This window comes from Chironomus tepperi, unplaced genomic scaffold (genome assembly GCF_022539635.2).
Source record: "Chironomus tepperi strain 1889 unplaced genomic scaffold, CSIRO-AGI_Ctep_v1 contig_137, whole genome shotgun sequence".
Taxonomy (NCBI): domain Eukaryota; kingdom Metazoa; phylum Arthropoda; class Insecta; order Diptera; family Chironomidae; genus Chironomus; species Chironomus tepperi.
Window position 1 is genome coordinate 1,061,783 of NW_027226259.1, and position 24,502 is coordinate 1,086,284.

Consider the following 24,502-nt stretch of genomic DNA (forward strand, 5'->3'; position numbering starts at 1 on the left):
GAGGCAGAAAAAGAACGAGAAATTTTTTTGCCCCGCATATTTCGCATCATTGAGTAGATGCAAAAAAGGAATTTAAACAATTTTTGACCGTTTTTTTTTCGTTTCTATTTTAGTAGAACTTGTGTAGAACTCATCGATTTGGGAACGAAAATTGCACTCGAAATTCATTCAAGTTTTGTCTGCCGAAGTGAATAGAACACAAGAAGTTTTATTAAAAATTTTAATTAAATAATCCATCATTATTCATCAAGCAAAATTGTAAAAGTGTATCTGTGAAAACTAAAGAACAATTGTGTTGGATAAAACTAGGTGAGTTCATTCACGAATTAAATAATTTTTAAAGCAAATATTTATCATAATAATGCCGGCAAAAGCAACAACAATTTTTTTTTATCCAATTCCAATAAGAGACAGTCTCGAGAGTTTTGCACATTAATAATTCTAAACGCCTACATGGTTTAAATAAATATTTTATAACTTTTTTTTGTTTAAAAACGAAATATGCGAAAAATGTACATTTTGTGTTAATGAGATATATAGGAGATGCTACTTAAATCCACGAAGAATATTTACGGTCAATGAACCAGTCCAAACTCATTATTTTTTATTATTTATTCAGCGAAAGCATTTCATTGTTCTTTATCACACATGTATAACTTTAATATTGCTATTATCAAAAGCCTTTCTTTGTTCCAACTAGTTCCAACAATAATTATTCGTCATTTAAAATTGATTAAATAAGCTTATAAATTTCATGAGTCAGACTTGTTGAAAAGAAATTTTTTTTTTTGGCAACAAAGTTGGTAGAAATTTCTCTTACTAATTCGTGCTGTAATAATATTAATCATAAAGCATGCACATATTCTATTAATAATTATCTTATTCCATCCATAAGATCCAAAGGATGAAGAAAATAATTGGCAAAATTTCAAGATTCTTGATAATTTTTTTACACCTTACATTTTTCGACCATAAAACTCTTCCTGAACAAAAAGATGATATTCAGTACAGAAGGAATAATTATAATTCTGCACATACACGCAATCCGTAGCCATCAAAAAATGTTAAATATTTTATAATTAATTAATATAGAATGGATTAAGAACAAAAAGAAGTTGGAACGAAATTCTATTTTGCCAGCTCAAAATTCATATACACACATACAAGAATGCCGGTAAATAATGTAATATTGCGAATTCACTGGCCGTTCTTTTTATTATTTTTGAGTTCTCTTCGTCTTCACGACTCCATCTTTTTCCATCCATTTCTTCTTTCTCCTCTTACTACTCATTTCATACACAAGAGACAATCCAAGTGCAACCACGCAACTTTTCTTTCATTTATTTCACTTGAATTGAATTTACTTCTTGTTCTTCTATACAAGCCATTATGGGGTCGAGAAGCACACGTCCAAGTTTTACATTTTATTTCCAATTTTTTTATAAAATAAATGAATGCAGAATTTATAGAATTGAGAGCGAACAAATTTACAGTAACTGAGTCATAGACAGCCTTACCAAAATGATCGTCACGTTACTTTTTGGTTCATAATTTAAGTGAATAAAGGACAGAAGAATGAATCATGAGTGAAGTATTAATAACATGCGAATGTGTGTGAATGAAATAAGGGATTAATGATCGAGTAGAAGGCATCAAAGGGTTCGCAAATGAAAAATGAAGTTTTTGCGACCCTTTTTTATTAAATAAACAATTTTTTTATCGCAAATTTTGTTCTATGCTTTGCATAATTATAAATTACATAATTTAGAAATAAAAGCACTTCCTACAAAATTGAATGTTGTATGAGAAAACGAGGAATATTGAAGAGTTGCGACATATGTCTTTGCTGCTTTGTAAGAAACCTTTGAAGTTCATTCAATGTTGGAAAAAATTCCTCAGATTCTTAGTTGTGGCGACGAAGCATGGGAACATGCCTTGCACTTTTCATTTCATTTATGACTTGATTTTATGTCGTCTGTGTGGAGTTATGAGTAGTATAAAGTTAAGTCCATATGTCATGTATATTAAAGCATTTAATCCTGAATATATTCTGATAAGATTGTAAATAACTTTCCTAATAGAAAGGCACTCCCGAAATCTGATAAGACAGCTTATGGTTTATCCAGACACAAAACACAAGTGCTGCATAAATTTACCTATGAGTCATCAAATAGTTCAATGAATATTCTACACGCATACTAATGAAAATTCCCGACTTCGTGATGACAATTTTAAATAAATTTTATCTACAACGGATGTCAAGTCATTTCGATCCTCAATTTTCTGTCTGCTTCATTGTGCATTTGTGTTTACATATTTTTTTAAAGTTAATAGTTGCAGAACTCGACTGAAAAAATATTAAATTTAAAACTGGGACTTTCTTCTTGTTTTGATTACTCATAGTACATTTGTGCCTTATGCTTACCAGCACAGCACACGAAAAAAATTTAAATCATGAAGCTAAAATTATTTATCATTATCAATGCTCGCTCCATTTCTTATCGTTTATCAATTTTGAAAACTTTTTTTATTGCAATCGACAGAAATGTTCTCCGTCTTTCTTCATATTCAACTTTGCAGTTCCACTAACACAAGTTGATGTTATTTTTCAATTTATCGCGACGCAATTCATTGCTGGGAAAGAGCTGAATGTTTTGTAAACAAGTATTTTGGTGTCTGTTGTTGATTAAAAAATTTATAATGATGATTTAAGCCGAAACTATCGAGAAATATTTCATGTACTACAATTTGACAGAAAGTCCCATGTTTATGGAATGTTATTTGCCTTGAACTCATCGAGATTTTCTCTAGATCTTCAGATACATTTTAATTGAAGAACTCTCATAATTTGATGCTATGTGAAATGTTGGGGCATTTTGTAATTTTCAAAATGAGGGTCAATGGATGTGGCTCTAGAATTTTAAACTTCATAGGATTTGCCGAAAAATATTTTCAAGTGTTATCACAGAACACACACGCCCATGATAAACATATTAATAATTTTTTATGAACTTGCGATGATTTTCTTTCTGGAGATTATTTTTAAACTGGCGATGACTGCACGAGTTGAAACTGCCTGTAATTTGTAGCTACACATAAATTTATGACATAAAACAGCTCAGTCGTTTGTCTTCACTTTCATCGCTTATTAATCCTATTGTTGAGATTAACGTGGAGAAAGAAATCAATTCGTTGTCTTAATAATTCGAAACTTTATTGATCGATTAATGAGCGAAATTGATGGTGAAAAAGAAGTAATGTATGAATATTATTATATGATTCATCAATAAATGCCAACGTGTGATATGGGGAAAGCTATTTGAGTAATTTCATTATTCATAGCATTTCATAGATTAAGTGATGGGAAGAAGAGTTGTGGATAAATATTTCTCGCCGCAATTTTATATTACTGTAGAATTTAAAGATGTGTGGTTAAGCATTAATCTTCTTTATGAGTGGTTTCGTCGTATTCACAAAATGTATTGACATCAAGTTCACATGTATCTGTAAAATCTCAAGAATTTAATAATATTTGCCAAGAAATTTTGACATGCTTTTCAAGTTCAAGGCTAGAAAAATTAGCAACTTCTATTTCCAAAACAACAGATGTTAATCCATTAATTTCTATATTAAATTGTGATTACGATAACGTGTTTTTGTTTTTGGAGAAAATTAATGTCGCAAACAGTTCGCGGAATTGGCATTTGTCATTTGATTTTGAACGAAAAAATAATAAAAATAAATTGGAAATGCTTCATTTAATTTGAGACTTTGTATGCATGGGAAGTATGCCGAGTAGGAAAAAAATTGTTCTTGGAATCAGTCCGAATTGAATTTTATAGCAAGATTTTGATTCGAATATTCAGTTTTATTTTTGGAAGCTTGGCTTGCCAAAGTTCCTCATCTAAGCACCCCATTAATCAGGGTGCGGTGCATTTCGTAGACCGAATATTCTGCAGAATTCTGTAACACAATTCTGTAGATTTCTGCAACACAATTCTGCAGTATTCTGTAGAATTATTCCACAGGATTCTACAGAATTCCACAGAATTTTTGTGTTTAAAATAATATTTTGTTGCATGCATGTCGCGGGACATTCACCAGAATATTCTACAGAATTCTACAGAATTCTATAGAATTCTGCAAAACTCATTCTGTAGTTCTGATTTAAACGGGAGTGATTTTTTGCGTCGACAGAAGTTCTGCAGAACTTATGCAGAATTTCTGCAGAACTTACGAAGGATTTCTGCAGAACTTCTGTAGAAATTCTGCAGAAATTTTTCATACTTTATCAAAAAAAAAGTTCACTGATGCCAAGACTTGAACCCATGGCCTCATGTTGCAATAACCTTAACTATTACCGTTGCACCACCAAGACATATTATTTCATATTAAAGTAATGGCAATTTTTCATATATAAAGATATATAAATATTTATTTGATATTTTATTTTGGTTATGAAAAATATCAAAAAATTTTATTTTTTTTTACATAATTAAAGAATAGATTTTCGTAAATTTTCATTATTATATCAAAAATTGTGTATGAAATTGTAAATTATATAATTTTATACAAAATTCCGGAGAACCAAATTATTGATTTATTCAATATTTTCATGTATTTTTGTCGGGACACTGTACTTTTCACCCTTGCTGCAGAGTGCCGACAAAGCCCCAAAATGTCTTGATTTTTTAACAAGTCGAAAACTCCATAGGGGGGGTTCACTTATTACGTTCGGGTTCAAGTCCAGGACTGAAAATATTTTTTTCGGAATTTCAATTAATTTCTGCACTTTTTTGCCAGCTTCTAACGTAATAGTTATTTCAATATTAGAACTCAAAATAGTAAAAAAGAACCTTAATAGTGCCAAATTCAGAAATGTCCAGAAATATTCAATTTGAAATTAACGAAATTTTTGTATTCAAAAAATTTATCTACAGTTAGTAAACTCTAGATAACTGAATATATTCTGAATATTATCTACATGTTAGTAACTGTAAATATTGTTTAAATCAGAAGTGCAGAATGAGTTTTGCAGAATTCTATAGAATTCTGTAGAATTCTGTAGAATATTCTGGTGAATGTCGCGCGACATGAATGCAACAAAATTTTATTTTAACCACAAAAATTCTGGGGAATTCTACAGAATTCTGTAGAATTCTGTGGAATAATTCTACAGAATTCTGCAGAATTTTGTTGCAGAAATCTACAGAATTGTGTTACAAAATTCTGCAGAATATTCGGTCTACCAGATGCACCGGAAGCCATTAATCACCTTCGAATAAAAAGTTTCATTTCTAAATTTAACATCTGATGCATTAATAGATTCCTACAAAGTAGAGCTTTTCTTCTTGATATCTTACGACCTATTCAATAGATTTAATTTGTAGCAGAAGTAAACATTCGAATATTTGTGGAAATTGAAATTTGTTTAAAGCAAAAAAATTTTACGGAACGGTTAACTTCTATATCATGAAAATATACAATGATTTGGACGTGCCAAGCCTATGCAAATATGCGATAGAAAAACGTGCTGATGCTATGACGATAAAAGAATGCAATTATAAATGACACACAAATGTAGTTATTTAAGCAGTCAAACTACAAACGAACAAAGAAAGACGCTTGTGTCTTGACGCTTGCATTCTGGCTTAATCATTTGCACATGCTTTTAATATAAAAAATTGTATATATTTTATCTCATTTATATATAGTTATGAAAGCGAAATGTAATTGGAAGTGATGAGACGGCCAGATGTTGGAACTGGCTTCTGCTATATATTTCTGTTCATGTCATAAACATTGCACATTCCTGTGACTCATAAAGTCATTTATGGAAGAAATAGTAAGAAGTCACTTAACTCGCTAGGTGCATTTTTATTCGGCTTGTTTCCACACACACAGCACAATCGTTGGCAATAAAGAACTTTATGCCATAAAAAAATTGTACAAAAAAATGTTTTTGACATGATAAATTGCATATGGCTATGACTTGTACTCTCTTTTTGTGTATGATTGATTGTAGAATAATGAAAAGAGGAAATGGAGTCTAGAGCATATGAGTATTATCCCACAATGATCGAGTTTCCCTCGTTCCTTTTAGTTGCAAAAAATGGCTTACCGATTGCTTCACCCATGTCATGAATACTTAAATGTCTCCAAAACTTTCTACTTGAAATTAATCTGAATTCATATTTCATTACACGATTTTCGTATATTTTTAGCCAAATTTGGACATTTAAGTATCATTTTAGAAAACCGCATAGTGAGGTGTCCCCTTTGCCACAATATGAGTCTGATTATGCCTGAAATTCATGCAAATTCTTTTGTTAATATTTATTTTTGCTGATTTATCACGATTTGCGGTCAGTAAACAACCGTAAGCAATATGAGTGAAAAAACATAATGTTTTGGTGATTGAATGACTAATGCCTGTAAATAAACTGTTTCTGTTATTCATCAAAAATCACTGAAATAGTTTTGTTACTATTATTGAAATTTAAATTTTGAATAATCTCGTGCCGGCATGAATAACAATATCATTTCCTACAAATCAAATCACGACCGAACTTTAAATCGAAAATTGTGAGATTATAAAATTGTGATTAAGTAATTACTTGAAATATCTTCAAACCGGACGTTTATTGGAATGTTGGGCATCAACTTTTAACCTTTCTCTTCATTTTTCATTCCAAATTACTGAAATAATTCTTCAATCATATTATGATGTACAGAAGCATCCATAGTTGTTCATATATCGAGGTCACGTCTTTAATAAAGGTTTAAGGCACATTTATTTCAGTTTTTTCATCAGTTAACTAACTGAATATTCCTTCATTTTTCGGTTGATTGAATTTCAGCAATTTAAAAAGGGGTTTTTGTCGAAATATGCTCAATTTCTCAGGCTATATTTGGCAACATTGCACAGTTTGCAAGAGTTCATAAAGGGTTAAGCAACAAAATTTGCTCTATTCATGCGAATTTCCCTATCAATCAGTGCCATAGTAAGTTAATATTGACACCAATTTTAGAAGAGTTCAATTCCAACACTCAAAAGTTTTGATTGATGCTGTTTATCTTTTTCAATTGCGCCATTGTTGTGAACTTTCGATGATCATTCTTACTTTATTACCAAAAATTGTGTTCACATGAGCATAAGTAAGTCAATATTGACATGGAATTGTGCGAAAATGCCATATGCTCATGCCAATTACAGAAAGATTTATTAAAATTGCTCAATTCATAACTTTCTTTGTGGCTATTACCGTCTAATAATAAAAGTCAAATAGTTATTGCTGATCATCTTGATGTCGCAAATAAATAAATTCCTCAAGTCACATTGTTGGGCGTTTATAGATGTCAAAGTAATTGACTAATTAAAATTTTATTATCAATATTTTGTTAATTGCAAGCAAAATAAACAGCTACTTAATTTAATTTTATTTTTGCATGTCTCGTTCGCTTGAATAAGGGCTGAAATCATCAATTATTCACGAATGAGTTGTAAATAATTATAATTTTATTTTATTGACAGAGTAGAAATGAAAAGTTGCACAAAAATAATTGAGGTTGAAAGACGTTCATTTAATGCCAAATTTGGAATGTTGTTAAAAATATAAAAAAATTTAAATTTTTATCGTATCCATAAATGGCTTAAAATTGAGTCTCAAACGGACTTTAATAACAGATTTATGTATTTTAATTCAATGATTTACAACATGCTGGAAAAGTTTACAACATATTTGTTGTGCTGTATATTCATTTTCCTCATTTGTTTTCAAATCATAAAATTTAATTTTCTGTAATTTCCTTCCAATTCTTTTAAAATTGACATTGTCAATTTGCTTACAACAGAATTACACTTCATAAATGTATTTTTCACACCCAAACTTTATTCGCTGGCTGCAGTAACTTTATTATCAAACAATTTAAAATATCGTAAATGCTTAAAAGTGGAACTTCTGCCGGTTAATGACACACACACGAGTTTTATTGCAATCGCGGCTTTTTCAGACATATTTTGATGACAAATGACGTTGCTACTGAATAAAAAATTGTTGGATTGACGTATTCGACGAATCATTAAAAGTGTAGAAGCTTCGTTTAACAGTCTCAAAAGGATCTAATTAAATCACTTAATACATGCTTAATACATCCTAAAGTACATTAAATCTCTCGCGACTTGTTCGTGCTAATTTCTCTTTAGAGATTCACATTATGGCACATTTCAAGCATAGAAGATAATGTTCCCAAATTTCTTCTTAATAACACAATTCTCACGTCGTTACGATGAATTTCTCAAAATACTAAAAAAAAATATTCAATTACCGACAGAAGTAGAAAATAAATCGGTCATTGACCAATCAGACTGTAGAATGTTTAAAGATAATTTTAATTCATTTATTCCTTCTTTATTTTTTGGAAATATCGTAAAAGTTTTCATCTCAATTTCGTCTTTATCTTCATGTGCAATCACAATCTGGACTATGTGAATGTTCAATTGACTCCAATTTGTTTTGTTTTATTTTTTCTTCACTTGAAAAAATGCTTTTTTAACGAGAATAAATTTTAATGAACTGCAATTTTTAGTGGAAATCGGAATCGCCATCTTTCTTGTGCTAAAAAATATTTATTAATATATTGAAAACTTGAATTGAATAAATAATGACTGACATACACGCTAATTTCCTGTGTGAAATTCTCTGTGGATTTCACATCATAAATTCAATTTCATGCTTCTATTTCCCTTTTCATTTACATCACACTTGTAGTGCCATTACTCGATATTCTCAATTTTAATTGACGAATAATTTGATTTTAATGCGGCTCACCGAAAATTAAATTTTCCATCAATTTTGCCAATTTTCGTTCGTTTATATTAACTTAATACACTTTACCTTCCGTACCTCAATTTCCATTTGACAGCACGTGCTGTTTTTGAAGGGTTGTATATGCCAAGTTGGTGCTCAATATGGCATTTGCAGCTAAAAAAAGAGTAATAATGTTCACTCATTTAAATTCAAATAAGTAGAAAATTTCGGAACTTTTTTTATTGTCTGGCAGACGACTAAGTAGGAAGAAGAAACTTGCCATTTTTTATTGCATAGCATAGAAATAGTTCTCGTTATTGTACTCTCAAAAGGAAAGTGAAACGAGACATAAAACCGAAAATAATGCTATAAGGGATAAAATACTGCAAATTACCAAGTTTGTTTCTATGGTGATGTTCAATGTTCTTCTTATGTCTAGCGAAATATATCGACGTGATTTTTTTTTTATGGAATACTGTTGCTGCTGCTGTTGTCAGATTTCAGTTGAATGAGTATCAAATGTGATTTCGAAATTTTTGTAATGAAAATATGTTTCCATTTGAGGGGATGATGAGTATTTACTGATAAGTATCGCAACTTCCAGATATTTTATAGTCAAATCTGTTATACAAAAGATTCAATTTCGAGCAGATGCTTTAAAACATTAGGAAAAATCTTCACATAAATCTTCATGTCGCACTTAAGCTCTAAATTTTTCATCATTTTCGAAAAGTCCTTGAATCTTTGTAGAATAAAGCTCTGCTTTCTGTTTCTAAAATTCAATATCGCGTTCTTAAAATTATCTCTAATTCTGTTAAGAACAATAACACATACAGCATCAAAAAGTTCTACAATACTTAAATGATGAAGATTTGGGTTAAATTACAAAACATTTAAGGTTCGTCTATATTTTACTGACGTGGCAAAAACTGACGTTTATTTGAAAGAGGCTTGCATTGTTATGAAAATTGAGATGGAAACACGAGAGTGTGATATGATTAATGATAATAAATTTGTCATCCAGCTTCATTTCTCTTGTTATGAATGTATAATCTGTGGTCATCGTGCATTGTGATTCATACATTTTTTATCATGTACATGCTGATTCCTCATTAAACCACAGGGATAAAATGACATGCCTTAAACATTTTTCTGATTGAGTATTGTTAGTAAAGGGAAATTCCATTTTCATATTTTCCCATTGCAGCCGTCAATGAATTTCCGAAATATTCTTATTTTACCGATGATTCATGTCCAGTCATGACAAAGTTCAAGGGTGTACAAAAATCAATAAATTATTTGTCCATGTCCATAGACATTTCTGTTTTTGCCAAGCCATCTGTGCATTTAATCTGACATTCATATGTCTGCCTTAAAAATGCTTACACTTTTCATCTAATGCTATGATTCCATTTTGAAGCAACGTGAGAGGAATGAAAAAAGTTGGAAAAAAGCTTTTTCCTTCAATCTCATTAAAAAATGAAATGAGAATTTTCTGTTTTATGAGCAGTAAAATTCAATGTGCAAGCATTCACCATGCATGATGTTGAAAATGAAAATTGAGAGAATTTTATGGTACGTTCAACTCATCGGTTTTTCAGTGTTTTTGTCTCGATTCGCCGGAAAAGTGAAAATTGCGCAACTCTGCACTTTCCATCCATACAGACAACAGGAAATGCACTGACAAAAAAGTGGAAAAAATCGATAGTGTTAAGGGTAAATCTTTTATTCTCACGGTCAATGACACTTTCACATTGAATTAAGCTTCACATTCTTCTTATTGTGGTGCTGTTTCCTCTGAATAAAAATTTTTTTATATCTTCCTCAATACTGAATAAAGATGACGTATGCGCACATCTTGATGTTTTTAATGAAATGCAGAAGCTTTATGGCTTTTTCATTTTGTTTGCTTTTTGTCAGGTTTTGATATATTTTCTCGTGTGGTTTATGATGAATTAATCCAATTATAGAAGGCAATTAGAGTAACTTATTGTATCCAACATTGAGAATGTGAGAATTCTAATTATATTGGAAGTTAAATAAAATCACGTCTAGTGTGTTCAAACTTCACACATTCGTAAGTCTGACTTTTTCTAGAAAGAAATGGTTGGATTCATGCTAGATTCATAGACCTGTAAGATCTATAATTTAATGATGTTAAGTTGAATTGAGAAACACATTAGATAATTAATTCTGATGCCGTAAAGCATATAATTTTCTGGCATAAAGAACAATTTCCCTGAAGCAATGTAAAATTTATGAGATAGAAAAAATTTTACATGAACATAAATAAAGTGTATCCAACTTGGTAGCCATGCAAAGTTCTGTTTTGATAAGAAAAATGCTTTTTTTTTTAATGTCAAAATATTTTCTTGAGGGATGGAAAAAGATGAAAAAATAACAGATCTATTTTCATCTCTCAAACTCGATAAACATCTAATGCTTATTCAATCCAAAAGCTCTTACCATAAATAAACATCTTCGTGCAAATATGTCTGTCATTCAGAAAATTAATTAATTTATCGTTCTATTCTCAAATTTCAACATCATGTTCAAGGTACGAAAATAAATTTCATTTGCTGAATGATGAATTAATGGCAATTCACAGTATATCCTTTAATAATGTCTTTCCAATAAATATCTAAATTAAGGTAAAGAAATGAAATTTATTAGTTAGTTACCAAAATACCCACGCTAATTGCTTGCAACAAAATGCAGACAGTTTTAAGCAGCATGTATGGAATGTGAAAATACCAAAAATGAAACTAGTTGAACAGATTTCATATCCAATAATGTGACAGAAGATGTAGAAAAAAGTATATTCTTATTACTTTGTGTATTGACTTCATTGCGTAGGTGGAGAGTTAATAAGAGGAAAGAAATTCCACAAGACAATAAATACGACATGATCTGAAAGGTGAACAGAAATATTCATCGAAGCGAAATAAGAGAAAAAATATTATTACACTTACCTAGAACAAAGAAATGGATGGTGGAAGTTGCGTGGAATGAGCAACGAAAAGTTCAGTGAACCATTTAGCAAGAGACTTGAAATGACTTTCTATTATTATTTTTTCAAGTCTGCTGAATTCTTTAAAGTTGCTTACTTCTTGCCCACACGTAATTTTGCTTACTTCTTTTTTGGATAATTAAAATCAGCAATAAAATTGAACAATAAAGTAAGTTGACGGCTGAGCAAACATGATTAAAACCCTATTTACCGTTATTTCATGTCACACTTTGCAACTTCTGGTATATTATGCTGCTCAATATTATAATGTGATCAAAACTTCCGTTCGAAGAAATTCTTTAAACGTGAATGGGTTGTGATGAAATTAAAATTTTATGGTAATTCCGAAATAACCCTAGGCTAGTCTATAGAATAGTTAAATAATATCGCTGATCGTGCTTGTTCTTTGAATTTCATTTTATCGTATTTATTACAATAGTTATTTTTGATGTGAAGCTTAAAAAACTAAAATTAGTAACCATAATGATATATCATATATTATTATGAGTTGCTTTATTACTAATCTAAGCATTTCTATGAATTGAAACTGCTGTTAAATTTTGTATTATCAACTATTTTTTGATGAGACTTTTCATTATGTACTGCATAAGCCAGTATTAAAGTTCTATAAACATATGGGTTATATATTTGGAATATAATGTGTCATAAAGCTATCTTTAGAGAATCATGTACATAGACATCATAACCGACGAACGAATCGTGTCTAGATGATCAAGTAAATTTAAGTAACTGGCATTTTAAGGCTACGGAAGGGACGCAATGGAACTTAGACGTTAGTTACGAAAGATCGTACAAAATCGATAATCATTCCAAAAAAATCTCTTTAATTAAGTATGTAAATCCATCATGAATATAAAATGAATTTACTTAAGAACTTTTCATGATGATAAAGTTTTTGCTTCCATTTTTTAATGAAAACAATCTTAATTTTCAAATTAATTTATCAGCGTCATCATTTCGTCGTTAATATCAACGACAATGCCTCGCTTCAGTCAGTGGTTTATTCTGACTCATACCACAATATTGTTTTTCATTAAATACAATAAAATATTTTTTATGAGTAGAATATATGCTAAAAAGAAAAACAACATTAATGCTTGATAGAATGAAAGAATAAAGGAAAAGCAAGTTACTGAGTCATCTTATGTGTGTATACGTACACATAAATAAATATCAGTTACTTAAACTTCTTCCACTCTTTTATGTTTTTGTTCGTTCTTTCTTATTACACTTTGTTCTATACGAGTCACAAGTTCGCGCCTAAATCTTTGTTCCAACTGACCAATATTCTTAATGAACACACCAAAAGTCGATCATAATGTCTGTGCCTAATTCAGTAAATATTATTGTAATGAAAAGAAGGAATGGTGTTAAATGCTGTCATGGCATGTAGCAAAAATGGCACAAGTAGATCCAAACACGAACGAGCTTCACCTTTTCATTTATTATGGTTTTAATCGACGACAGGCTTAAACACGATTTTTTATTGAGAATTTTAAGCTCAAAATTCAAAATTATTATATCAGTTTGGACTGGAATTAAGGCTGAACTCAGTTCGCAGCTTGTTTGATCATTCAATAAATTAAATACCTTTAACAGATGGTCGTTTACAGGAATTGAAGCGTTCTACAGCAGCTGCTAGTCAACTAAGTACTTTCAGTCATAACTTAATAAATGCGCTAAAAGTCACCACATCTCAAACTCTTCGTATATCCAACAAATGAATCTTTGATGTTTTGTTTGTAATTCTTAAAATGTTAGAAAGACGATATTCAGGCATGCAAAACTTGAAACTTGTTTCTTTTTCTCTTTATCTTCCATTCTTACATATATCCATTTATCGACAAAATTACGACATCAAATCGTTCGAAGGTTATGTCATGCATACATATCTTTATGAATATTATTGTACTGTAAGTATTTTATTGATTTGCGGGGAATTTCTTTTTTTGAGTTAAATTGTAATCATTCAGACATTCATTCTTGATCAGACGTGACATCGACATACAGTCGAGACTAAAGGTGCTGATTTTCTTCACATTCCTTTTTCGGTACACGACTTTATATAGCTTTATGTTGTATATCCATCATTTTTAATTTCGCACTAGCACAGCAAATTGATGATTACAACAATAAATGCAAATTTTTATTCTTATTTCTCTACTTTTTGTTTGCATACGCTGGATGATGTTAATGTAAATTGCATTAATTCAGTTTTCATCACATTCCCATTTATGTAAAGTAGTACTCATTAATTGGGTGGAGGAGATTTTTACTCGACTGAATAATTCTTGCTTAATTTGAAGGACAGAGATAAATTGTTTTATGTATTAAATTAATAATCTCCAAGTTCGATTTATAAAATTAATTAAAGAAAAAGTTTCGAGAGCTTCCGAAAGATTTGAAATTTTTTATAGGGGATACTTAGTTAGGCACTAAGAAGAATATTGAAAACTTTTTAATCCATTGTTTCTTTTTTAAAGATAAACATTCTTAGTTAGCTTTGACCTTTTTTTGTAGATTCTTGTCTAGATACCGAACTTGTTTTGGTATTTAAACAGCAATAGCTTCATAAATATTATCAAACAAGCACTTTTCAAGTGAATTCCAAATTGCTAGAAAGTATCAATTAAACAAAAGGCATTAAGATCATTCAAAACTGACAACAAAACGTAGAAATTGCAAAAAATAAATCAATTAACAAAAACTATTCATTAAATAAGAAAATATTGATGAAGTCGATTATATCTTCAAATACCAGAAGCATCAAATATTCGTAAAATATCAAGAAGAAATGGATAACATCAAATGAGGTCATAAAAAAGAGAAGAAAAAGTGATGGATGAGAATTGAAATAATCTTCGATAAAATTCCTCAATTCGATTATTAATACATGCTACTATAAGTACATACTTAGTCATTTTAATTCAATAGATGAAAAATTTGTTAAACATGCTATATGCAGTGGATTTTCTGGTATTATGGAATAATGCACAGCCCACGTTTACAATTTGATATAATCACTTATAAGCCTGTGTAAAACTTTTAAGTTTTAATTGAAAAATGTCTTTCTATAGACTAAAAATGCATGTAAGATGCTATCTGGAACTCATCAAATGTTATCTATCAATATTTTTTTAGATCCAAAGCCTCTTTACGACTCAGAAGAGAATAAATAATTCAATATATTTCAATACTATTAGAAACAGCATGTTTATGACAGCGTGACTGCAATTCATTCTTTCAATATTAACAATATCGATTTCACTTAAGTGATTTCTTCTTGGCTGAAATGAGCTGTAAATGTAAAGTTGAACTGAATACCGTTTTAAAGGCAGAATTTTGTTATATTTTGGAACTAATGTTGAGTTTGCATTTTATTGGAGTTGAATTCTCCTGAGTAATTGGAATGTAGTCGGAGGTTACATTACATAAATTGATACTTTAACTGCCCTGTAGGCGATGCTTATGATGTTCTAAATATTTATTTTATCAATTTTATGGCACCGGCCAGTAGTAAAATGAACTATGTAATATGTCATTAATAACTTTAAATACGCTCTAAATCTCCAATCGTAAACCAAACTCTTCAATTTTTTATGGATTGTTTATGCATTTTAATGGAACTCCATAATATTAATAAAATCTATTTTAGAATATATTAGCATAAGTTTTAAGCAATGATTGAATAAAGCCATCAGAATAATTTTAATAAATATATCTTGGGATTCAAGATTCATCATTATTGTAGCAACATAGTCATGCTATAAATTCTGAGTATTTCAGTTATGTAGTACTTGTCATACTTCAAGTATTATCCACTCATCATATAGAATATGAATAAATTCACTTGACTGATGTCATAACGAAATTGGATAAAAATGCTAATTTCATCCCAGCAGTTGTTGTTGTTGCTGAAACAGATTTATTGCATCTTAAATCTCCAATTAACCTTTCATGTTAAAAAATTCAATCTTCCGGCATCAAAATATCATTCAAAGTCTAATTAAATTTCTCTTAACTTTCATTACAGTCCGATCGTCACATCATCTCGTATTAATCAGCAAAGAAGCTCAATCTTCATCAAATTTAAATAATACAATAAGAATTTAAGAATGGCCACACCAGCATTAAAAGATTTACCAAAAGTCGATGTTGACTTGAAGAGTGCACTTGAATCATTCTCACCAACAGCACTCAAGAGTGCAAGCACTGAAGAAAAATGCTTACTTCCAACAGCCGAAGGTAAGAGTATTGAAATTAATGCAAATTTATATTTATTGTTATGCAGATAGACATTCATTTACCTGTTTATAGACATTCGAGACATTCTTTTTGTTGACTGATAAGGTTTTATTCATAGAATTCAAATTTCCTCGGAGATATGCTTAACATTTGATGATCGCGTGACATTCGTGTCTATTCTATTCAATTATTGTTCTTTATTATTTTACCGACCAATTCATGCTTGGATTTTTCATTAATAACGTCTATTGTTCCTGAATATTTATTTTATACATAAATTGTTTTTAATTCCAAACTTCTTCACCTTCATGAAAGAGAATCCAAGAACAGTATGGACGATGGAGAAATTAATTATGAATCTTTTTCCAACAAAACTTAAATAATTTTTGGTTCACTGATCTACATTAATTAACATAAATTCTTTCTTCTATTTCTTTACTTCCACATCACATATGCTGCACAAAACTCGCTCGTTTTCGTCTCATTGCTTGTCAAATTTCCATAAATTTCAAATTTATAAAAAATTATTTTGTTCCCATTCATCTATGGACGTTTACCTGAATGTTGTGGAAAAATAACAATCCACAATGGAAAATCCAAAAGATTTGATTGAAGAGCGTAAACATTTTGATATTTTAAAAAGCGTTGAGGATTTTGACACATCGCAATTAAAGAAGACTGATACTGTTGAAAAAGTAGTGTTGCCAAATGAAGAAGGTTCGGATTGTTGAAGAGTGATGAGCTTTTGTGTGAAACTGACTCATTAATTGTGTTTAATTAACTGTTTGATAGATCTCATTTCTAACATTCTCGACTTTCTAATCCGGCTTCCTTAATATCACTAAAAATTACTTTAAACTTGATTCTAAAATTTCGAATTCTTTTTTCAGATGTTAAAATGGAAAAAGTTCAACAACTAGTTTCAGGCATCGAAGGTTTTGATTCCACTAAATTGAGACACACGGAAACAAACGAAAAGAATCCATTGCCTGATAAAGATGGTAAGTAGCATGTTTCTAAATAATTTAATCCATGTTTATACAATTAATCAAATGCATGCTGCGTTTGTGCTCAACGAGGTGTTGAGAATTAACAGATAATTATTGCATGATGTGTGTTCCTGCACCATGAAACAAAAATATTTAAGCACATGTTTTAAAGGGTTTCAGCTTTAAAAATTCTTAAAGGCAACAAAATGCTGAATTTTTAATGCTGACACTCCTGGAATATTTATGATTTCCTTGCTTTATATTTATTTCCATTATTTCTTTACCTAAATAAATTGCATGTTGTTTATTAACTTAAACCTGTAAATAAAGCTGTTGCTGCCGAAAAAACTCACAATGCTTTGATTTCTGGAGTTGAGCATTTTGATAAAAGCACAATGAAACATACAGAAACTGAGGAGAAGAATCATTTACCACCAATCGAAGGTCTGTTGCTATTCATGTGTCATTGATTTTATTTTTAGCGGGTTTTTGCATCAATTTATGTTACATCATTTATTATTTTGATGGATAGCTGCTATGAAATTCTCGCTGACTTAAGAATCGAGCAATTTTGGTGTCAGGCTGTCGATATTTTAAAAAGCTCAATTCGATGGATACCAAAAGTTAACTAAATTGGATGCAAAAATGCGCTTTACTTTGTATATTTGTTTGGTACTGAAGCTTTACATTGCTTTAGCATGATATTGTGTGTGTACATTTTGTGTTTTTCAACCTGTCACCATAAATTTATCATCCGGAACTTTTTGAAAAATTTTTTTGGCTTATTTTACTGGGTATGGGTTGCACAAAATAACAGCATAGTTTCAAATTTTTTGGTGCTGTTATGTTGGAGTTACATTTTGACTTCCAGAACGTCAAAATTGCATCTTTAAATGCTCATATCTCGGTGCAGGAACCTTCACAAAATTTTTAAAAGTTGTTTTCTTGTTCAATGGTATGGATACCAAAAGAGGCCCAGTTAACTAAATTGCATGCAAAAATGCGCTTCTACTTTGTATATTTGTTTGTTACTCAAGCTTTACATTGCTTTATTTTGTACCCTTTTTCTTATTTCCTTTCTTTTTACATATTTATAGCAATTCAACAAGAAAAGTCTCAACACGATTTTATTAATGGCATTGAACATTTCAATAGAACATCATTGAAACATGCTGAAACACAGGAAAAGAATCCATTGCCAACCAAAGAAGTTATTGATCAGGAAAAGGCTGCTTAAGAAGTTAGCGCATCATTTATATCCTTTTTTTAAAGTGAAGAAAAAGCTCAGCTGTGTCAAAAATTAATAAGAAAAGCATTAAAATTGTCCTTCCATTCTTTTTTATGCTGCTGAGTGCACATATTGTATTCTTTCTATGTATTATGAGGAATTGAAGTTGATTGTTAGGTCTTTATAAGGAATTGAATATTTTATGATTCCATGTGAATCAGGGATTCATGACTTATGATTTTAGATTGTACCATACATTTGTATGGTTTTGTGTTCGGAATGGATTTGAAGTATTTCAAGTTTCAGTCCAAAAATCATTTGATTTTCAATCAACTTCACTTTCCAAAATCTTGATAAGCTTCAGTCCAGATTTGTCTTAATTTTCATTTAATATATAATTTTAAAAAAATTTTAACCATTCATACCTATTAATTATAAAATTGTATCAAATATGCATTTTCCATACCACATACATAATACATTTTAGAATTGAAAATTTTAAGAATGAATAAATTCGATTGGATTTTAAATAAATGTAATGATATCTAACCTTTAAAAAATGTTTATCGAATGAATTGGCTTTAAAGCAAAAAGCGCCGAAATTTATATTTTTGTATACTGAACAATCTTCATGAATGTATCCCCATCTTTCCAAAAATTCATTTTTTATTTCCTTTAATTACATTAATTAAGATTACTGAGCATCAATTTTGGCTCTTTATAAGCACTAATCATATTAATTATCAGTAAATAAACTTTTGTGTCAATTTTATAAGGAGAAACGAAAATTCCTTTATTTTGACTTGATTGGAAAAGTCTTGGCTGAATCTAGTTATGTAATTTGAGGGATATTTGATATTTATGCTACATCTCATGGATCAGCATTAAAAATTCAAATATCCATAAAATTATTGAAATTTTGCTCAATTTCATTTCATAATATCAAGCTTTAATCAGCCAAAACCTTTTCACTACTCAATAATAACTACAGTTTGTGATTTGTCGCCAGGAAAACGAAATGAATTGAAATGAAAAATGTGAAAGATATTTTTGATATAAGTTAAAATTATGCAATTGCGTCCAATTGAATTAAATTCAGTTTTAACTTAACAATAAAAAAAATGGAATAGATGCATTCAGATTTTAATTAGGTGCTTTGAGCAAACATTTTTGAAATTAAGAAATTTTAATGTCAGAATGGATTGATATCCAGGAATTAAATTATTTAATTTTTGAGCAAAAGAAAAATCAATAAAATGGAAAAATAAAAATTTAAATATCTTTTCAAATAACTCCTTCTGTTGTTTTATGTCTCCTGTATTCTAGCTAAGCATGTTAAAGGTTCTTCTGCTGATGACGGAATGTACCAACTCAATATTCTCAGGATCGTGGCTGTCAATACAAGCTTGATAGCTATCTAATGAGTCTGTGACTATTACATGTTGCATTGCCCTAGCAAGCAGCCATCTTTAATCGCAATCTACGAAACTTCAGGAATGTTATGAATATCAATTGATCTGTATGACCAGTAAAGTCAGTAAGAGTGCATATAATACTAGTTCGACTATTTATCTACGAAATACATCTACTACAAGATTATATCCTTAATATCCTCAATTCTTCATACTCTGAAGAACTGCATACATGGAGTAGACAACCTTTATAATCTAATGGAATAGAAGATGATAGATTTATTAGAAATTTATGTAAATCAATACTTCACCTCCACAAATAGCATCAAATTTATCTCGATAAATCCAGCAATCTTAAAAACGATTCCATTTTTGAGATTCTCCATGAATATCATCATCAGCCTTCGATACTTAGCATCCGATTCAAGCCATTCACTTGAGAATAAATCATATAAGAAATGATTGCTCTGATATTGAATGGTATTGGCATAGAAACAGGGAATGAATATTAAGCTGATAACAAAGATCTCATAGAAAAATGGAAATATGTTAGCCTGTAATCCAGCATTTGACTGAAATATAAAAAGTTACACATAGGAAGGAAATACAAAAGGAAGTTTATTTATACTCCAAAAGTAGCTATGGCAAAAGCATTTGTGCATAGGGCGAATGAGCTGAAAAAGAGTAGAATAAAAATCGGCAATCCAAAAATGTCCTTATAGATGTCCATAAACCTGTTGATAATATATGGATGAATATCAGTTCATCACAGTTTTAAGCACTTACATCTTTATCTGGTGATGAATCTTAACACAATTTGCCAATTGTCGCTTTGCTTCCAGACTGTTATCCTTTGTTACTTTTAGGTTCCTCAATTTTTCTCGGAAGAATGCCATGTAGCCATTCAAGACAACAAGCAAGCTGCATCGAAATTCATGAATTGGTAAATAGGCGAACGAACAATAAAGTCCAGAGGTGTTTTCGAATGCCCAATAAACATAAAAAGTTGCTGTATAATCCTTAATTATATCTGGCATATAGGAAGGTAGCATCAGTTTGTCTATGATCAATGGCGTCAGCGCAAAAGAAACGAATACACATCCTAGCAATAAAGCTTCAGCAAAAAAGGTATTCTTGATAAGCACAAAAGCTTCATCAAAATAGGGCTTGGATTCTGGATTTTCCGTTTCTATTACTTCCATCAAGTTTAATAATTCACGAATTTTGGATTTCTTCCATATAAAATCGCACAAGTGGACCACAACTGTGATAAGCACAGGAGCAATTTTGATGCCATCAAGTATATCACCAAAATCATCTAACTTAAAAATCGGTAACGTAACAACAAGAAAGTACCCCATTGTACATAGAACCATAAAAAACATTGAGATCATCTTATGCCATTTTGGGAGATCATCCCAAAAACCAAAGATGTTAAACAATTTGAAAAATGTCTTATAAGGCTCACGTTGTGGAATCATTTCCAATTTTTCACTTTATCAACTTCTTATTTGCTTACTGCTTACAAACTGACAAGAAAATGGATGTCCACCCAAGTATTTAAGGATATTCAATTGATACTGTTATTTAGAAATGTATAATTTTCAATAATGGAATGTATAATTTTCATGCTGTAACTGCACATTTGAATACCTCATAAATTCTTGCTGATGTTTTGATTTGAATACCATTCCATAATAACAGCTGCTGATTGGACTGATGGTTCTCAAAGTAGTCTTACAAATAAATTGATGTAAAACAATGCAATTCATGTCAAGTCATGCAACAACTTGATAATATGATTTATTACTGTAGACAAAACTTAAATCTAATGTGAGACAGTGATATTGAGTGCTTTGTAGCTTGCAGTTCCTTCCTCAGCAGCCTTCTTTTGAACTTCCTTGATGGCCAACAACACCTTTTTCGGCTCCGAACAGAACCAAATATAAAGCAGCTCCTTCATTCGATAGAATTTATCATTTGTGTACGGCTGAATGATTTTGCTTTGGAAATTGAATTTCAATTCCTGGAAAATTTTCTCAAATTCCTTCTTTCTGTTCTGCTTTTCATATAAAGGCACAATGAATTTTGGATCATACAGTCGTGGCTTATTGGTTGGTCCACAGAAAATCAAATCACGAAGAATGCTCGACTGCTCATCTCTGAAAATAAAATTGGGATATAGAATTGACATCTTGACTGACATATACGGATATTATTAGACATTAAAGGATCAGGCATTGATATACGTTATTTAAATGGATATAAATTCAATTCATCATACCGCCAATCATACTTACATTATTTTCATAGTTTTCTGGATTTTGTTGAACTGCTTCTGTTCAATCAGCATCTGCATAACGACTTTGACTTTCTCATCATGATTTATGTATTCCTTGAAACAATCCTCAATTGATGACAATTCATCCTTTTTACAGTGCAGGTTTTCAATGAGAACTTTTTGGAATGAATTAAGGAACTGATGGCTATAAGAGGATGAACGATCAACTGTCGACAATTGCTTCATTTGACGCTGAAAAGAAGTTAATTAAAGTGTGAATTATTTTTATTACATCCAATGATTAATTGCAGCTTACAATTCTTTTCATGCATTCCTGTGATTGATTATTCATTTCGGCACTGTTGTCTACTCTGTTTTTAAGCCTATTAATGTCCATTTGTAAAGCAGCCCACATAAGCTCACACACATAAGCTATATAATCTGTAATTTCATGAACTTGAGTGATTTTTTCAGCGCGATCTGTTGCTCTCTTATTCTTTCCTTTATAATACTCGTGAAAGATCTTAGTAACCTTTGATTCTGCTATACTTTCGAGAAGTAGCTTTCCTTCCAGCATTAAACTATTTAAATGAGTTTCCAGATTTTCTCTTTCCATATTTAAGGAATCAATGACCGATTTCATTTCGAAAAAGTCACTAACAATGTAGTTCTTGTACTTGTCAATATTCTCAATGACATAATTCATGCCTGCAACGCTCATTTCCTCTTCGAACTTCTTCTTTTGCATCTTTATTATTTCCATTTTTATTTGATAAAGATTTTCAATTTGAGATTCCTCTTCAGCATTGTAGATATCTTCATTTCCTTTAATTATATTAAAGTTTTGATTCATGTACAGTTCCAGAAGTCCTAAAAGTTGATTACATTTGGCAAAGTATAAATCTAGTTGCATTTGAGGCATGATTGTTGGTGTAGATTGCTAAAATTAAATTAAATAGTCAATAATCTCGATAATAATATAGGTAAGCAGTACCTGTTGCATATAAATCTTGTTCAATTGTGCTACTTCCTTCGCATTTGTTTCCTGGAGACTTTCGAGTTCATTGGATCTTTTTAAGCACTCTTCAGTAAGCAAACGTTCCTTCAACCCAATATCTGCATTGATTCTTTTTAGTTCCGTTATTGTTTTAAGCTGTTCACCTTCAAAATCCTTCATTCTTGACACCCGATCTGATCTTATGTTGATATCATCTTCCAGTTTCTTAACTTCTTCCTCAAGATCCTCTATTTCGTCGTCGTTTACGGAGAAAAATCCCGGAAACGAATGTTCAATATTTTTAAGCTCATTTTCCAATTGCTCATCCTTTAGAACTTTGCCTGCTTCAATTAAATTTTCGTATTCCAGAAGTTCTGAATTTGTTAAAATATTTGAATTATCTAGATTGTTCACTATGAACTCGAAGAATTTTTGAGCCTTTTCTTCATGGAGAATCCATTTATTCTTTTCGTCTAGTCCAATATCCTTTAAAACCTTTGAATTTTCCAAATTCTCCATAATTTTAATTAAAATTTATATTTTTAACAAATAACAATAGAAAAACCGTTAAACTGATTATTTTTTGAATTTTTCCCAGGATGACTAGAAATTTTTTAAAATGAAAAATTCAAAATTTTAGTCGTTGAAATATGTGCCACGTGGTTATTTATTAGTTAATTCGAGATTTATTACAGTTGAAATGAGTTTGCTTGACTTAAAATTACACACAAGTGTAAAAATATATGGTTTTAAAAGAAATGTTGCACAATAAAATCGTGCCCACAAAAAGTCTTCATTCAAATATAAAGCATGGCTGGATTAAAAGGTAAAATATTTTTGAAAATTAATTTAAAGTGTTTAGTGTACAATATCAAGGCTGAAATGTAGTTAATTATAGAAAGTTTACAGTATAGTTTACTATAAATACAAAATAAAGTTCATAAACCACGGATTAATAATGATTTTCCACAAAATTTCTTTTCATATTTTCATTGTTCGTGAAAATTTGTAAACAAAAAAATATTGCAGCGTAAGTATACTTAATTAGATATAAAGGATTACCGTATATTACATAGAAAACAATGAAATCACGTTGAAAGCTGACATGAATAGATTTTCGGCATAAAGAAAAATCCGATTCTCATGTTTTCTTTGTATAATTTTATTTACTTGTTAAATTTATGACTAACAATGATTCATACTTCCAGACTTATCACTCTCGCCTTTTTCGGCTCAATTGGAGTTACTTTTCTGATTTTGGCGTGTGCTTTGCCACAATATAAGTAAGTTATGATAAAAATCATTGATCCAGATTGTTAACTATCATTTAATTTCAGTCAATGGTGGCCATTCTTCACAATACTTTTCTATCTTGCATCACCGATTCCGACGATGATCTCAAAACGTCAAAATTATGATAATTCATCGTGTCTTGAATTTTCAATCTTCTTAACAATAGGAATAGTATTATCATCATTTGCATTGCCTATTGTCCTGTCATTAGCCGGA

General features: G+C 30.3%; 2 protein-coding genes across 4 annotated transcripts; one reads left to right on the plus strand and one right to left on the minus strand.

Annotated features, from left to right (window-relative positions):
* Positions 1-151: 151 nt before the first annotated feature.
* On the plus strand, positions 152-19,595 carry cib (thymosin beta cib). 3 transcript variants are annotated; one of them, XM_070636778.1, is made up of 6 exons: positions 152-309; positions 15,875-16,086; positions 16,690-16,803; positions 16,977-17,087; positions 17,406-17,519; positions 18,173-19,595. In XM_070636778.1, exons 2-6 carry the CDS (start codon positions 15,957-15,959, stop codon positions 18,310-18,312), a joined length of 609 nt encoding a protein of 202 aa, XP_070492879.1. In that variant the 5' UTR covers positions 152-309; positions 15,875-15,956; the 3' UTR covers positions 18,313-19,595. The 3 variants fall into 3 exon arrangements, with proteins under 3 accessions (XP_070492879.1, XP_070492881.1, XP_070492880.1); XM_070636780.1 differs by lacking the exon at positions 17,406-17,519; XM_070636779.1 differs by lacking the exon at positions 16,690-16,803.
* Positions 19,596-21,482: 1,887 nt separating this feature from the next.
* dgt3 (dim gamma-tubulin 3) lies at positions 21,483-23,545 on the minus strand. The gene is made up of 4 exons (XM_070636817.1): positions 22,991-23,545; positions 22,313-22,936; positions 22,016-22,248; positions 21,483-21,877 (listed from the first exon to the last, which is right to left on the minus strand). The coding sequence occupies exons 1-4, from the start codon at positions 23,510-23,512 to the stop codon at positions 21,544-21,546; spliced, it is 1,713 nt and encodes a 570-aa protein (XP_070492918.1). The 5' UTR covers positions 23,513-23,545; the 3' UTR covers positions 21,483-21,543.
* Positions 23,546-24,502: the final 957 nt, after the last annotated feature.